This window comes from Eulemur rufifrons, chromosome 28, assembly GCF_041146395.1.
Source record: "Eulemur rufifrons isolate Redbay chromosome 28, OSU_ERuf_1, whole genome shotgun sequence".
NCBI lineage: Eukaryota > Metazoa > Chordata > Mammalia > Primates > Lemuridae > Eulemur > Eulemur rufifrons.
The window spans coordinates 34,473,167-34,490,331 of NC_091010.1; the positions used below are offsets into that span (position 1 = coordinate 34,473,167).

General features: G+C 33.5%; 1 protein-coding gene across 17 annotated transcripts in view; it reads left to right on the top strand.

Annotated features, from left to right (window-relative positions):
- The window catches only part of PCDH15 (protocadherin related 15), a 635,722-nt gene that overhangs the window by 404,995 nt on the left and 213,562 nt on the right, over nt 1-17,165 (top strand). For 16 of the 17 annotated variants that reach the window (XM_069460690.1, XM_069460691.1, XM_069460687.1 and 13 more), the window contains one exon: nt 13,215-13,294. The exons of the other annotated variant lie outside the window; for it this stretch is intronic. In XM_069460690.1, the coding sequence (XP_069316791.1) occupies nt 13,215-13,294 (80 nt within the window). The remainder of the gene's footprint in view (nt 1-13,214; nt 13,295-17,165) is intronic. 17 annotated transcript variants of the gene reach the window in all.

Genomic DNA, 17,165 nt, shown 5'->3' on the forward strand with positions numbered 1-17,165 from the left:
TATCAGTGAGTGTATTTTGAGATGTGTAACAATTGACTGGTGACAATCAATAACTTTGACTACAGGGAACATATGTCTAAGATTTCATGAAATGGTTTCAATTTCAAGAACTCTGTGTGTGTGTGTGTGTGTGTTCTTAATTGGACTAGATGTCAGATGATGCATTTTGAGATTGATTAAAAGCAGTGGATCTCAGCCAACTACAATTTTTCCCCTCAGGAAACATCTGGCAGTATCTGTGGACATTTTTTGTTCATCACAACTGGAGAGTAGATCCTACTGACAACTAGTGGGTAAAGAACAGGTGCTTCTAAGCATCTTAGAAGATTATGAAAGTTTTCCCTGCCCCCTCCAACAAAGAATTATTTAGCTCAAAATGTCAGTAGTATCATACTGAGAAACTCTGGCTTAGAGGAATATATGGTAACCAGAGCAATGAGGTGGAATACAAGATATTTATTTTTAATGGAATTTTATAGATAATCACTAGGCAATTGTATATAGTAATAATGCTATATTTTGGAGTTTTGGAGAAGAGACACTTCAAATAGACCTTTATACCCTACTTACTGCTGTGTTTTTAAGTATCTGTCACATCTCTGCTAAAGCCATGAAAGCTCTTTCCAGTTTTCTAGATGATAGTCAGCTGATATTCCTTGGTCTTCTTAAATACATCTTTGTGGAAATAGTGGAGACATACTTTTATTCACTCCTTCTTATAAATGATCTGTCAACAAAAGTTTATGACTATAGAAGAAAGCAAGGACTTTTATTTGCTTTATGCCAAAAGACCATTGTATAATTCAAAGAAAAGCTTACAATTTCTAAACCTGCTTAACTTAAAGAGTTTTTGATTGTTTCTTGTTCGTTTTTTTTTTTTTCCCCTTTTTAATTGAACAGAATTAACTATTCTGCTCTTTCTAAAGGTAAATGAAAAAAGGACTAATTTGAATTCTGGGTTTGAAAGTAGAATATTTGCTTGGGCAACTATTTAATAGCTACTGGTATTTTAATAGCAGTAATCACTATTACCTTTAGTAACTTGGCAATAAATGATTCTTACCATGTTGTTTTGTAAATAAACTGCGGAGTTTATTGCATGTCTTGAAGCTGTTTATTGCTTCCCAGGCTGCCAGCTATTGTTGATTAAAGCTTAAGCATGCAAATGCTATTATTTCCCTGTGATTTTGATAAATAGAAAGAAAGGAAACCGTGTTACTGAGATATACTCAATAAACAGCTAAAGGATGTCAGTTGTCTAGGAAAAACAACAGGAGACCCAACTAGTCTTGAGAAATGTCTATGGTGTTTCTATACTTAACTACCAGGAATTGATTAATTTGGAGCAATGAAAATTTTATTTTAGATTAAAAAACAAACAGAGAATATCTGCATTGAAACACTTACTGAAGAATAATGAAGAAATAAATTATATGTCTATTCTGATTTTGAATATTTTTTAATCACAAATTCACAAAATCAATAAATAGTTTTAAAAAGGCAATAAAGGAAGAATGTACTCTTAATCTCTGTGATTTTCCCCATTCACATGTATGTCTCACTCATACAAAGGGACAAAGCTTTTATTTCCCAAAAAAGGGCTCCAGATTAAGAAAACATAACTTTCAGAGATGGAGGCAGAATTATCCAACAATAAAAGTTGACTCAGCTTTTTAACAGTTATTCCTTACTTGCCTCCCCCAAAATAAAAATAGTTCACTTTGATTTTGATAAACAAATGGTTGGAAAGAACAGCAAAACTTGATTGTCACTACGGTTTTCCTAATTTAACCACTGTGTGCTGAGTGATTTGGAATCAGAAGCTGCCTTTGTGAATTAAGGTGAAAAATTCAAAGATTAATGCCAAAAATAGCTGGCTAAAAAAGACCTAGGTGTTTATACTTTCTTTCCCCTTCTTTAGTTTTATATTACAACTATAATATTATGTATATATTTATAAATACAATCATAAATACATATTATCTTATTTTACTTTTTTTTCTATTTTTGCTTTGTTCCTTGTTGCCTTGTCTCTTTTTCTTACCACCATTTCTCTCCCATCACTACCAAATAGTTCAATCTGTAATTACTACAAAATGCATATTCTCCTGTATCACTACAATTCAATCATTAAAATCAGGAAATAACTTTTATACATTGCTACAGTATAACTCTTTATCTACATGCAACTTTTACCAGTTCTTCTAATAGTGTCCTTGTTAGCAAAACGATCCAATTCAGGAATGCATGTTATCTTTAGATGCCATGTTTCTTTAGTCTCCTTAATTTGTAACAATCCTTCCTTGACCCTCAAGACATTGAGACTTTTGAAGATTACAAGCCAGTTATTTTGTACAAGTTGGGTTGGTTGATCTTTCTATATAATTTGGTTTAAAGCATATTTGGGGGGGTCAAGAATAACACTGAATCAATGCTATATTCACCTTATCACATCCTATCAGATGGTATTAAATTTGTCCTATTACAAGGAATGTCACAGGTAATAGATCATAGTTATTCATGTCTTAATGTACCATCTTGCCATACCTTGAGACTATGTACATATTCTTTCCTCATTCATTTCATCCATTATTTTTAACATCTGTTGATGTTCCTTGACTGAATTAGCATGATTGTTGCAAAATAATGACTTTTTAATGCCATCATTTCTTCTACGTTTATTAGTAGGAATTCTACTATAAAGAAAAATCTTCTTTTCTCACTTGTGCAATTATATATTTATTTGTTGATATCAATATGAACTCATAAATTTCAATTTCATTCAAAGAATTATAATCCATTTATCTCAGTCAGCTTGGGCTGCTATAACATAACATATAACAAAATAATAAAATAAAATGCTATATCAAAGTACAAAATAGGTGGCTTAAACACAGGTATTTAATTCTCACAGTTCTTAAGTCTGGGAAGTCTGAGATCAGAGTGTCAATGTGGCTGGATTCTAGTGAGGGCACTCCTTCTTTGTGTATCCTCACATAGAGAAGAAAGGAAGCTTCCATGCCTCATCTTCTCTTTATGAGGTTACTAATCCTAACGTGGGGCTCCACTGTCATGACCCCATCTAGACCTAATCACTTCACAAAGGCCCCACCTCCTAACAGCATCACATTGGGGTTTAGGTCTTCCACATGTGAATTTAGGGGGAGCACAAACATTCAATTCATAACACCATTACCATCATCATTATTCTCAAATTATCCCAGAATTGGTCTTGCTGAACTTATTCAATCAGGTTCCTATGTCCTTTTAACACATTCCCATCATTCTTTGAGAACTTTGCTATTTTCCGATTCCATACAGTGTTCCAGACTCATTTTATATTTTTCTTATATCAGCCTTGGATTTAAGCATTTCTCCAAAACATTCTGGTTTCTTTGACTGTTGAATGTGTTCGAGTGTGTGTGTGTGTGTGTGTGTGTGTGTGTAGATAGAGAGATAGATAGATATAGCCATGAGTTCACACCAATAACTCCAATTCCAATATGATACCACAAACTTTACTCAGGTTTCCTTTCTTTTGATACTTTTGTCTTTTCTCTCTTGAAACACCTGATTCTTATTCTCAATATATTTACTTACTAATTAAATGTCATTATATGTAAACAATCTCTAGTCTATGGGCCCCACACCGTTTCTCTCTGCACTCCACCTGTGTTCTGATACCACATCCCTGAATGTTGCATGCCCAACACAGTTGTACTCCTTATCCTGCCCAGGAATATGCAGACACTCCCCTTACCAAGTTCCAGGTCCAACACATCACACTACCTGCCATAAGCCATACCCTAAACTGTTGCCTTCTTTCACTCCCTTGTGGTTTGACATTCTGCTATACACTGCTGTTCCACTGGCACAGTTCCCATGCAGACACCATCATTCCCCCACAAACCAACATTTACAAAAGACTATGTAAATGCCGTTATAACCATCTTTAGGATTAGAGACTACACCAAGCCACCATTTCTATTCTGACTTGGTCACAAAAACCTGGGGTTTACCTTCTATGGGTTCTGGCATTGTATTCCAGACATCATGGATGCCCTCTTTTGCCCCTCCTGGGTTTGGATACACCAAGCCAGGCTGCTGTAGCAACCTTTTTCCAAGAGAGGCTTCTTTTACTCCATTTAGTTTGCAGTAACCCACTAGGGCTCTGTCTCCCCACATTGGTCCCTGCCGTGACTCCCCCATCCAACCCAGATACTCTCCTCATATCACTCAGTCTAAGACACTCCAAATTGGACTACTGTTGCCACCTACCTGATGACCATGCCCTTCTCACCCTAATTGGACTCTTAACAACTCTTGCTGGCATTTCATTACCACATTTGGCTTCAGACTACATCTCCTCATCTTCTTCCAAACATAACCATGTTGGCTTCCTCACCCTCTTAGACACCCTCTTCATCTGACTCAGGCCACAGTACTCCACACTCGGCTGGCTGCTCTCACAGTACTACTGCTTGATCTGCTCCTGCACTAGGTAGCTCTGATCCCTGTGCCAGACTGCAGCCCTTACTTGAAATAGGTGAAAAGGCTACTGTCTAAGCCACATCTAATGGTTTTTGACATTAATTATTCAAGAAGGAAATCAGGAAGGAAAAAGTCAGGAAGTATACACATATTTATGATGCTAATGAAACACAAACATTTAAAGTCTCTACAACAGATTTTCAAGCAGTAGTTCGGATCACAAAATCAATTTAGTATGTCAAGACAATCTTTTGTTAATGAAATTGAATAGTATAGACAATAATAGAAAATGACAAAATAGGAAATATCAAAATGTATTGCATATAGTAATGAAAATGAAAATTAATACTATGTATGAAGAATTTTTTGCTGGTTCTTGGAGGTAGATAAGAAAGACAGGAAGGAAGGAAGGCAAAGTGTTCAGATTGATATAGCCAAATATGTCTTTATATTAATAGATTAAAGATGTCTTATCTTGAATAAGATGATCTCCTGACCCTGGATTATGCATGTATTTGACAAAATAATCTTCCAATGTTTTTATTGTTTGCATTTTACACTTAAGGCTTCAAGCCGTCTGAAATTTATTTTTGTATGTAATTAAATTTGAGATCTAAATTTTATTTATATATTCATCTGCTAATAGACATGTGGACTGTTTCTAAATTTTGAATAATATAAATAATGCTGCTATTTACATTTATATTTAATTTTTTGTGTAAATATATGTTTTCATTTCTCTTGCACAGAAATTTAAGATTAGAATTTCTGTGTCTTATGGTACCTCTGTGTTTATTTAATGTTTGAAGAAACTGCTGAACTATTTTCTGAAGAGTTACAATTTACATGCCCACCAAAAAATTATGAGGATTCCAAATGCCTTACATCTTCACTAACACTTCCTAAAATTGCCTGTCTTTTTTGTCATTATCATTCCACTGGATGTGAAGTGGTAGCTCATTGCAGTTTTGATTTGTGTTTCCCAGTGATTAATGATTTGAGCATATTTTCATATGATTATTGTCCATTTCTGTATCTTCCTTGGAGAAATGTTTATTCAACTTCTTTGTCTATTTTTAACTGGGTTTTTAATTATTGAGACTTAGAAGTCTATTGTGTATTCTGCATATAAGTCTATAAGATACAGTTTGAAAATATTTTTTTCTCTTCTGTGAGTTGTCTTTCACATTTTTCAAGATGCCTTTTGGCATACAAAAGTTTTTAATTTTGAAGGAGTGCAACATATCAGTCTTCTCTTCTATGACTTGTGTTTTGGTATCATATCTAAGATCATTTTCTAACCTAAGACCACAAATATTTTCACATATGTTTTTTTCCACAATTTTTAAAATTTTAGCTCTTACATTTAAGTCTATGATTTATTTGGAGTTTGTGTATGTGTGCATGTGTGTTTGATGCAAGGAAGAGTCCCGAATTCATTCTTTTGCATGTGAATAGTCTTTTATCCCTACCCCATTTGTTAAAAGACTATTTTCTCTCATTGAATTATCTTACAATCTTTCTTGAAAATTAATCAAACATAAGTGTGAGGGTTTATTTTGGGACTCTCAATTTTGTCAGATTGATAAGCATGTCTACCCTCATACTGGTACCACTCTTCATTGATTACTTTAGTTTGTAGTAAGTTTTCAATCAGGAAGAGTGAGTCCTCGCACTTTGTTCTTTTAAAATTATTTGGCTATACTGTTTCTTTGTATCTCAACTTGGGCTCTTTCCTTCAGACTCACACCCTGATATTGGTCTTCTAGATCAGGGGTCCCCAACATTTTTAGCACGAGCCACCGGTTTCATGGAAGACAATTTTTGTAGGGACAGGGTAGGGGGTGGAGTTCAGGTGGTGATGCCAGCAATGGGGAGCTGCTCTAAATACAGATGAAGCTTCCCTTGCTTGCCCACAGTTCACCTCATGCTGTGTCCCCCCGCCACTTCCTAAGTTTCATGGAAGACAATTTTTCCACAGACTGGGGGTGGGGGACAAGCTTTGAGGCCCAGGCCCTAACAGGGCGTCGGCCTGGGGTTGAGGACTACAGATTTAGCAGCCTGAACTAAGACAACATGTAATTGAAGCTATTGTGTAAGCAGTTGAATATAAGTTTGGGGAAATGGGAATAGGTGAGGGATGAAAAATTACCTATGGGGTACAATGTACACTATTGGGTGATGGGTACACCAAAAGTCCAGAGTCCACCACTATACATACATGTAACAGAATTCAACTTTTACCCCTTAAAACTATTTTTTTAATTGCAAAAACAAATACATTAATTTTTAAAAAGTTATTTTTCTAAGAAAAATGTTTGTGGAAGAGGTATGGGCTAGAAATATACACTTGAAATCTTGAGAATTTAAGTATTATTTAAAACCTTAATATTGTATCAAGTTTACTGTGAGAGACAATGAGAGAGACCAAAAATGAGCAAGAGGAATGACAAATAGTGTGGAATATGACTTTAACAAGGAAGAGTAGCAATTGATACTGTCTAGGCTGTGGTATAAGAGTCAAAACTGAGGGATTTCCAGAAGAATAATCTGGAAGTGGCAATGAAGAACAAGGAGGCAATGAAGAATAGTGAGGCTCACCAATTAAAAGGGATATAGGGGAATAAGGGTTCTCGTGGAGAGCTTGGTTTTGGTTAAAACAAGAAAGTGAAGAGAACATTGAGAGAAGATTAGAGCAGAGGAGACTTTGCTAGTGATAGAAAATGAGTTTCAGAGGGCACAGTATTTCACTTATGCTTCTATAGCTAGCAGTTTATGAAGTTTCGCAAATTCTTTGACTTTTTTAGCTTAAGATTTTATCATCTGTAAAACAGTGATCATAGAGCTCACCAGATAAGATTGTGTGAGGATTAAATGAGATAGGATATGTAAAATGTGTAATACATTATAGGGATAAAATGGTAGCTACCATTATTTTAATGCATTATTTATGATATTTACATTAGTTCTACGTTTATTGACAAAAGTAGACAATATTAGAGCTTCAGGCCCATTTTAGAATGAATTAAATCCCTTTGTGTCTCAAAGTTACCAATTTTGTACAATAAAACATTTTGAGACTGGACCTGTCTAGATATTTTTCCCACTAAGTCTTTCTTAATTTATAAATTTTTCTGGATGGGACAGTAAATACATGCTTATTGTTAAATGCTATTTATTTTCAGCACAACCAGCAGAGATTCTGCTATGCCTTCCTAGCCTAAAGCATTTTTCATTTGGCCTCTTGAGCAAAAGTTCATTAATCAATACCACTATTAAAAGAAAAAGAGATGTTTGGAGATTTTTGGCCTTCCTGTCTTTCATTTCCCAACATCCTAGTATTTTGAGCATATTTATATTTTTGTCATTCTACATTTAGATACATTTTGAAGTTTCAGATGTGTTATATTTGCATATTACACATCACATATTTACATTGTTGGGAATACTGAATAAACTTTTTACTTAAATATATTTATTTCAAAAAAGAAATTTTAGCTTGGAATCATCAATGACAAAACAATACTACTTGACATAAATAGGATATATGCATTAATTTACATAATTTATATTTAAAGACATTAAGAAATATCAACATTTTGTTAAAGGGCCAAAAATATAACACCAGGAATGCATACACACATTTTTGGAAACACTGCTATACTGAATTGAAAGCTTCAGTTCTTGCTCTCAAGTAGCTTAATAACATAAATCATAACTTGTTTGCCTAAGTGATAAAAGAAAAGATCATCTAAATCCATTGATTTTTATCTGTTTTAGAATCCCTAAGGGCAGGTACTTTGTCTTAATGTCCTCTGAAATGTGTAGAATCATTCTGTGCACATAAAGTGCACTCTACCAGATGGTATTTGATGGCTGTGTTCATCTTCAACATGAACAGAATATTAGTTCAGAGAAGATTTGTTTTCTTTTTCAAAATTTCCATTTTCCAGTGTCTAAGAACATTGCTTCCTTGGATAAACTACTTTTATTTCCCTATTGGTTCTTCTGAAAAATTGGGAACTCAAATTCAGATGCAGTAAGTCATCTGGTTGACTGGACTAGAGAGAGTAATTGCTTTGATTTTTAAAGGTATTATTTGTCCTTCAAGCAAAAATTAAAGGAAAGACTTGCTTTAATCTTAATCATGTTGTTAAACATGTATTGTAAAACCAGTGGCTAACGTGTATTACTCACTAGCTATCCAAAATAGCATCATTCAGTCATTTAACCTGAGGTGTTTAAGTGGCCAAACAAAATAAAGTAGCTAGTCTTATGCTTGCTTGCCTCCAGACATACCAACCTCTTTGTTGTTCCTCGAACTCAATAGGCATGTTTCCACGTCATGGCTTTCTCACTTGCTGTGCCCTCTGTCTAGAATGTTCTTTCACCTTTTACATGTGTTTGCCACAATTTCATATTTTCGGTAAGACTGTCCTGATCACTTCTATGTAAGTGCAGATCCTCCGCCTTCCCTCCCTATATGTCCTTCTTGAAATATTTTATATTTTTGTAACACTTAGAAAGATCTGAAAACAATATATTTTAATTATTATGCAAATTCTTTTTCCTCTACTACAATGTAAGCTGTTTAAGGGCAGGATTTTTGTCCATGCTGTTCACGGCTGAAGCCCAATGCTTAATACAGTGTAGATGCTCAATAAATATTTGTTGAATTAATTAATGAGTATTGCAAATATTATTGTCTTCATTTTGTACTTAGGTACCTAACCTGAGAGGAGATGGTGTAGCTAGGGCTAGAACCCAGGTAGCTGGCTCCAGAACCTCCTCAGTAAACTCCATAATAAACTCCAAAAATGATAACTGCTATCATATTTAATACTTTTCTCAGACCTTGAAGAAGGGAAGCAGATTTGACTTGATTTATCAAAAATGAATACATAGGAAATGTTTTTGCACTGAGGAGGAATGATTCCTATCTCTCATATTATGGAAAATACTAAACAATACTATACTCTCATTTCTCAAGCTGAAACAGTTACTATTAACTCTAGATTAACAAAAATATATATGTTTCAATTAAGTAAATTACAGACAACTCTAATTGGAATTGTGAGAGAAATAGTAATATAATTGAAGTTTTTTTGCATTTTCTATTTACCAGTAAAGTTACTATGAGGCTTAAATGAGCTAAACCATGTGAAATTTTAATATATTAATCATTCCTGACATGTAGTAAACAGTTATTTTGAGATGGCTGGTTAGATTCATACAAAGAAAAGATATTTTAAAATGATAGTATGAATATATTTAGGCCGCATATACACACATAATCAAATCCTAATACTTATAGGGTCAATGCTTCTCTTGATATTTTCCATTATTCCTTTTATGGAATATTTCTTGCCTTTGGACTTTGGCAAATAGAAATAGATGGTGTAAGTACTAACACACGTAGTAGATAGATTTGAGAACTCTGTTACAGATAGCACCATTGCCCCTTGCTTTTCTGACTAAAAAACTATGAATCCTTCCTAATTATTATACCATCTACCACACACCCTGAAGCAATAAAGGATGGAGAGGATAAAAGGAAGAAAACAACCAAATAAAGATTTTCTTTTAAATCTTGTGTCTTCAAAGTTTCCAATGTGGGCACAACCTCACACAAGAATGAAGTAGACAAGTTCCTGGCATTCACAATCCTTGAAAGCCTGAGGCATTTAAATGGTTAAATGAAACTGAAGAAATATTTCCAGGTACCTCAGGGATTGAAAGTAATTAATAAGAAATAATAGCATATAAGTAAAATGAAACAACATTCATTATACTCTCATCCCACATAAAGGATCTTGAATATATTAAATATTAGAATAGATCTGATACATTAAAAGGTTTAACATTAGACTGGACTTAAAATTGTTTATCCAAAGCTATCTTGTTTCAGAATGTATTTCGTCTGACATTTATGAAAACAAAAGAATATAAATTGTCTCTCAGGAAGAAAAATAAAAACAACCACCACATACCAATGAAGAAATGAAAAGAACTTGATAGTATCTATAACCATGTAACAAGTAAAATTGACTGACTGAAAGAGAAAAACAAAAAAATTTAGTGTATGCCTTTTTAGTGATAAAATATAGTCTCCAGATACCATGTAAATCTGTTTCTTCAAAAAGTTAGCTGACTATGATTATTTGTAGTTTCATTTTATCTTTGCTAATTCTTGTTAATCAAAGAACAGGAAACAAGGTGAAAATATCAAGCATCTACTATCAACCTATTGAATGTATTTTTTAAATTTTTTTTGTTTTCTATTTTCTACTTTAGGCTTCCATTATGATTAACTTAATGACATTTAAAATTTTAGATTTCGATGTAGATGAAATGTTTCAAAGATTTTGCCCTGAGAAGTATATTATTTCTTTGTACTTTACTGTTTTTTTTCCATTTTATTTTAGTATATGGGGGCAAGGGGGGCAGGGAAGAGGGAAGAAAATGCAATAGCCTTTACCTCAAAGAAATAAAATCATAATTTGGCCAGTCTGATGAGATATCACTTAACTCCAGTGCGAACAGCTTTTATCAAAAAGTCCCAAAACAATAAATGTTGGTGTGGATGCAGAGAGATAGGAACACTCCTACACTGCTGGTGGGACTGCAAACTAGTATAACCTCTAGGGAAAGTAATATGGAGATACCTCCAAGAGCTAAAGGAACTACCATTTGATCCAGCAATCCTATTACTGGGCATCTACCCAAAGGAAAAAAAAGACATTCAATAAAAAAGACATCTGAACTCAAATGTTTATAGCAGCACAATTGCAAAGGTGTGGAAATAACCCAAGTGCCCATCAATGCATGGGTGGATTAATAAAATGCGATAGTGAGAGTGAGCAAAGTCAAGAAATGAGGCCTGAAAAAGTAGGAGGATGGAGTCGCTGTTATTTACTGAGATTTTGATGAAGCAGTGAAAACAACAGGTTGTTGTCAATATTTCTGTTTTGAGGTGGGCCAGGGTAAAGGAGAGATCAATATGTGGGGCTTTTAACATTTTAAAATGGGGAGGCTTATTAGCTATCAAATTGGGGATTCAAGTAGGCAATTAAATATAATTTCTGAAATCCAGAAGAAAGCCTAGAGATATGGGCAACTTCAGCATATAGGTAGTATTTAAAGCTAACCTATTGGAGGAGGAGACCAAATAAGTGAAGTTCAAGGACCAACCTTTGGAGAAATCCAGTATAAAATAAGTCTCATAAGTGAGGAGAAATCAGCAAAGAAAAATGAGAAAATATAGTTGAGAATGTGGGAATTAAAAGCAGGAGAACGTGGTGTCCTAGAAGCCACATAAAGGAAGTGTTTCACTTTTATGAAGCGCAGATTAACCCTGCAAAGCTTTTTTCACGGAACCTGGCACATAATAAATATTCAGTAGTTTATTACTAACTGATTTATTATTGTCAGTTGTCCCTGGACTCTGGGGGTTATGTAGTCCTAGAGAGGCTTCTGGCCATCAACCACTGTGGTAGTTGATAAAGATGTTCCATGACCAGGACTGTATAATCCATGTCAGAGCCATATGATCTGTAAGTAGAAGCAGTGTCTCCCTGCCCGTCTGGACATGGAATTTCACACGCAGGCTCTCTTGGCTGGGACAGTTATTGTCAGTCACTGAAAAGAACCATATCATACAAATACCCCTTTCTAAGGTCCTGCCAACTCCAGTGAAGTTCCTGTCAGTGGAGAGGCTGGTGTTTCTGCCAGACCAATAACCTATAAATAAAATTCACCTCGCCCTTTTTTAAGGTATTTCCCCTCTCTCCAGGTTTATGCAAAGGCAGATTCCTGTCACATTCTTTATACAGCATCCATTCTTTCTTTATCCATGTCTTTCATAAGAGGACTTAATGCCTCATTGGAAACAAAAATTATTGGATGTTTTTGAAGGTCAAACCTTGGACTCCAGTGTCACAAAGAAGGGTGTATGTCTTTATTTTGGGCAAAAGAAACTCAGAACCCAAATTCAGAAGCTATAGGTTTTGTCTTCTCTGACTTGGGGGAGGGAGGGAAGAAAACACCACCAACAACAACAAAAAAAGGTTAATATTTATTAAAAGCTTACAATGTACCAGTTGTTAGTCTCTGTGCTTTGATATATATTATTTCAATTAAACCTCTCAACATTTATTAAAATTTGAATTATTATAGTCCTCATTTTATAAATGAAGAAATTGAAAAATAATCACATAGGGTAAAGGGGGCCTGATTTTTAATTCAGGCTCTCTGGCTCCAGATTCAGGATTCTTAACCAGAAAGTTTTACTGTCTTGAATTACTACTTTGATATATTCTGAGCAGAACAAGAAAAAAGAAACATTAAATAATTTTTGACACTGTAAACATCTATCTAGAACTTGATATATTTGTTTAAATTATAGAGATAGACTCATACAAGATTAAGTAAATTAAATTGAATTATAATTAATTAATTAATTATATTAATTATAAAAGTAAATATTGGAAAAACCATTACTATATTCACTACCAGGTAAGATTATGTATTCATTCAGAAATCCTGGGATCAGATATGAAATTTTGTATTTTTCATCTTACCATTAGTCAGTCTATGCTTTAATCTTTATTCTTTAAAAGTAGTTTGGATATTCTGTGTTATCAGTTTCAAACTTCCATATTACTCTGTACTGATTAGGAACCTTATCAATTACTTGATAATTGAATTATGTTTTCTCTCTAAAGGCAACTGATCGAGAGGGAGATCCAATAATGTATGCCATTGAGAATGGAGATCCTCAGAGGGTTTTTAATCTTTCAGAAACGTAAGTTAAAAATGACTTCTAACTTGTTCTTCCCCCCTTTTTCTTAATGTTAAACAATGTACTGCTAGGAAGAGAACAGACTTTTAATCAGAGCCTTTCAGCTGTTTGTAATTTTATTTTACTTTTTTTTTCTATGAATGTTAATGACAGGTAGGAGGATAATTCTGAATCCAGAAATCTTACCCAAGAGGCTATTTATTTTTAACATTTTTACTAGGTAAAATCCACTGAGGTGGAAACATTCATTTGAAGGCATAACCTGGGATTAACTAGATCTCTTTAAAGTTGTCAGCTACTCATAATGACAAGGGCATTTCTACAAAAGATAACTTAGCACCAAACTGTTTATTCAAAGGGAATCTTGTAGGAAAGGTATGTTACAAACACATTTAAGGTGCCACTAAAGTCCGTATTTCCATTTCTGATTAATGTAGGTATATTTTAAACAGCTAAAATTTTTTTTAAAAATGCATGTCCGTGCTAAACCTTTTTGAGGTCTAGATTAGAATCATTCTACTTACCTCTCTGAACACATCTGAGGTAGCATTAATCATAACTATTGAGAAAACTGCGAGCAGGCATTACAAGAACGCATTTAGGTTTCCAGGGAGATCTTTTCTTTTCCCTCATTAATAGCAAGGTAGCTGTTCTGCTATCACATGTGGCTGGTTGATAAAAAGCTGTGTTTGCTTCCTCTCTGCTATTTTCCATGTGATTGTGACTGCCTTTACGTCCTGGAAGAATGAAAATGGAAACTTAGCTCATAATTATAAAGTGAAAACTTTGACAAATGACCAAATCACTGCTTCAGTCTCAGGAACATGTGATACATAATACCAAATCAAGAGAACCATGTGTGGGTCACTTGGTTGACTGAGGAACACCAGCAATTTCATGTTGAATAGGATTTTGCAGCCATAGGTTAGTAGTGTCTGGAAAACCGTAGACAAGAACAGTTATTTCCCAGACCTTTAGATTTCACAGATGAATAAACTTCTATTTAAAAATGAAAAGGCTTAATTATTTTCAATTTTTCCTATCAATATGTCAAAATCATAAATTAGCTACAATTTATAGTTGCCATCGAAGAAATCTCAAAACTTTTTAAAGGAAAACTTTAATCAAGACTATGTAGTATTGGCATAAAAATAGACATATAGATCACTGGAATAGACTTAGGAATCCAGAAATAACTCTAACATTTATAATCAATTGATTTTCGAAAATAGGGTCAAGATAATCCAATCAGGAAAGATTTTTTTTTTTTTTTTTTTTTTCCCCAAAAAGGGAAGCTAGGACAACATGCAAAAGAATGAAGCTGGCTCTCTACCTCACACTGTTCACAAAAATAAACTAAAAGTGGATTATAGACCCAAATATTAGATAAAATTATATAACTCAGAAGAAAATACAGAAGTCAGTCTCCATTACTTGAGTTAGGCGATATTTTTGAGGTACAACACATAATGCACAAATAATAAGAAGATTGATAAATTGGACCTCATCAATTTTTTTTCAAAAATGTTTTTCAAGGGGCACCATCATTAAAGTCAAAGACAACTCACACACTGAGGGAAAATATTTTAAAATAATGTATATGAGGAGGAATATATATCAAGAATACATAAAGAACTATTACAACTCAAAAATAAAAAGAGAAAAACTTCAATTAAAAACGGGCAAAAGATTTGAATAGACATTCTCCAAAAAAGATATATGAATGGCCAATAAAGACACTGAAATATGTTCATGGTCACTAGTCATTAGGGAATGAAAATTAAAACTATAAAGAAATACCACTTCACACCCACTTAGAATGAAAAAGGAAGGCAATAACGAGTTCGGATAAGAAGGCAGAGATACTGTAATCCTTATATATTGCTGGTGGGAATATAAAATGTGCACTTTACACAACAGTGTATTGGGTCACAAAGCACACATCATCTAAGTAAAGGACTATCTCCACTGTAATCATCAGATCACAAATAAGTAGCCATTTATGTAAATTTTTAGTAAGTTTCTAATTTAATGTGCAAGGAAGAATACAGAGACTTTGAATGGGGTATAAATACCTAAATATTCTTTATTTTATTGTACTATAGGTAAGTTGTTTAGATTTCTATTTCTAAATTACTTGTAAATAAGTCTCTGAACCAATAAATGCCTTACTTTCCTCATTTAATGTCATTGTTAAATAAGATTATCTGAACCATCTACAGTATAGAAAGTTCATCCAAACCTGATTGTCATGAACATACTCTGGGAATTGGTTTTCAGTTAGTTTGACAAAACATTTTTTAAATATATGAGAAGCAAAATCAGTTTTTCAGAGTCATGCCATATGTTTAAAACTTTTTTTAAGTCCATATCAACCACCATAACAAAATAAAACAAATGGAGTAACTGTGATTCTGATTTTGATTCATTGGCTTTGACTCTCTGTACTAAACTACCATATGTGGTATGAACTTTTTAAATTCCACTATTACAATAAAAAAAGAACTTACCTTAAAATGAAAGCTTTTTATCAATCAGAAACAAATTGTTTTCATACTTGATAAAAATGTTAATGTGTTATTATGGTAAGATAAATTCTCCTCTACAGTAGATGCTTGTTAAGGCTTAGTTAAAATATCATATACAGTGTCAGATTGTAAAATCTAAGAAATAAATGTAGAACTTGTTTTAGAGAGCAGTATAAACAGATATAAAACGACTTACATTGGTGTATAAAGTCTTAAATATCTGGAAGCATTTATTCTGAACAGTGAAAGGTAAAAAGTATAATAGTTTTAGAAATATTCTGAGTATAAGATTTTGTGTAAATGCTGTTTATCTCCCATTATACATAAGTTAAATTAAAAACCACTTAAATTTTAAAAGAATAACAAAATATTAAAATTGGTGCATTCACAAAAGGTTTTTTAAAAATTATAAAATGAGATTGAATGCTAATAAAATTATATTATCTTCAAAAGAATGCAAAATATACAGACTGATTTCTCTTTTGAAAACAATTATTTATTTAAATGTGGTTATAAAAACAAAGAAATATTACAAAAATTCATAATTTCTTAGTATTTTCTAATTTTCTACAAGGGCCTGCTATTGTTTTGAAATTAGGAAAAAAGAAAAAATAAACTTTTATGCACAGGATTTGTCAGAATTTTTTTTTTTTTTTTTTTTTTTTGAGACAAGAGTCTCATTCTGTCACCCTGGGTAGAGTGCAGTGGCATCATAGTAGCTCACTGCAATGTCCAACTCCTGGGCTCAAGAAATCCCCTTGCCTCAGCCTCCCGAGTAGCTGGGACCACAGGTGCTCGCCTCCATGCCTGGCTAATTTTTCTAAAATTTTTCTATTTTCGGTGAAGATGGGGTCTCGCTCTTGCTCAGGCTGGTCTGGAACTCAGTGCTGGGCTCAAGCAATCCTTCTGACTCAGCATCCCAGAGTGCTAGGGTTACAGGCATGAGCCACAGTGCCTGGTCAAAAATGGAATTTAGATGTTTTTTATTCTCATGATAGACATCTATGTGACATGAATTGGAGGATGATATATGTTAGTTGTAAGAAACCGTTCCTGTCTAAAGAATTACGAGACTGCTAAAGAATAACGAATCTTACCTTTGAATTAATCACAAATAAGATAGTGTTCTTCCTGGAATGAATTAAGCACAGTTTTATTTTGTTTTGTTTTGTTTTTTCCTGGAGACTAGAGAATCAACTCAGTTATCTCAGTTTTGCAATTCATCGTTATTGCTAAGAAACTTGACAGCCTTAAAAGCCTTTTTAAATTTTCGATATGAATCTTAGTATCATACATTTTAAATACTCAAGCTATGATTGCTTAAAGGGAAAAAAAAAAAAAAAAAA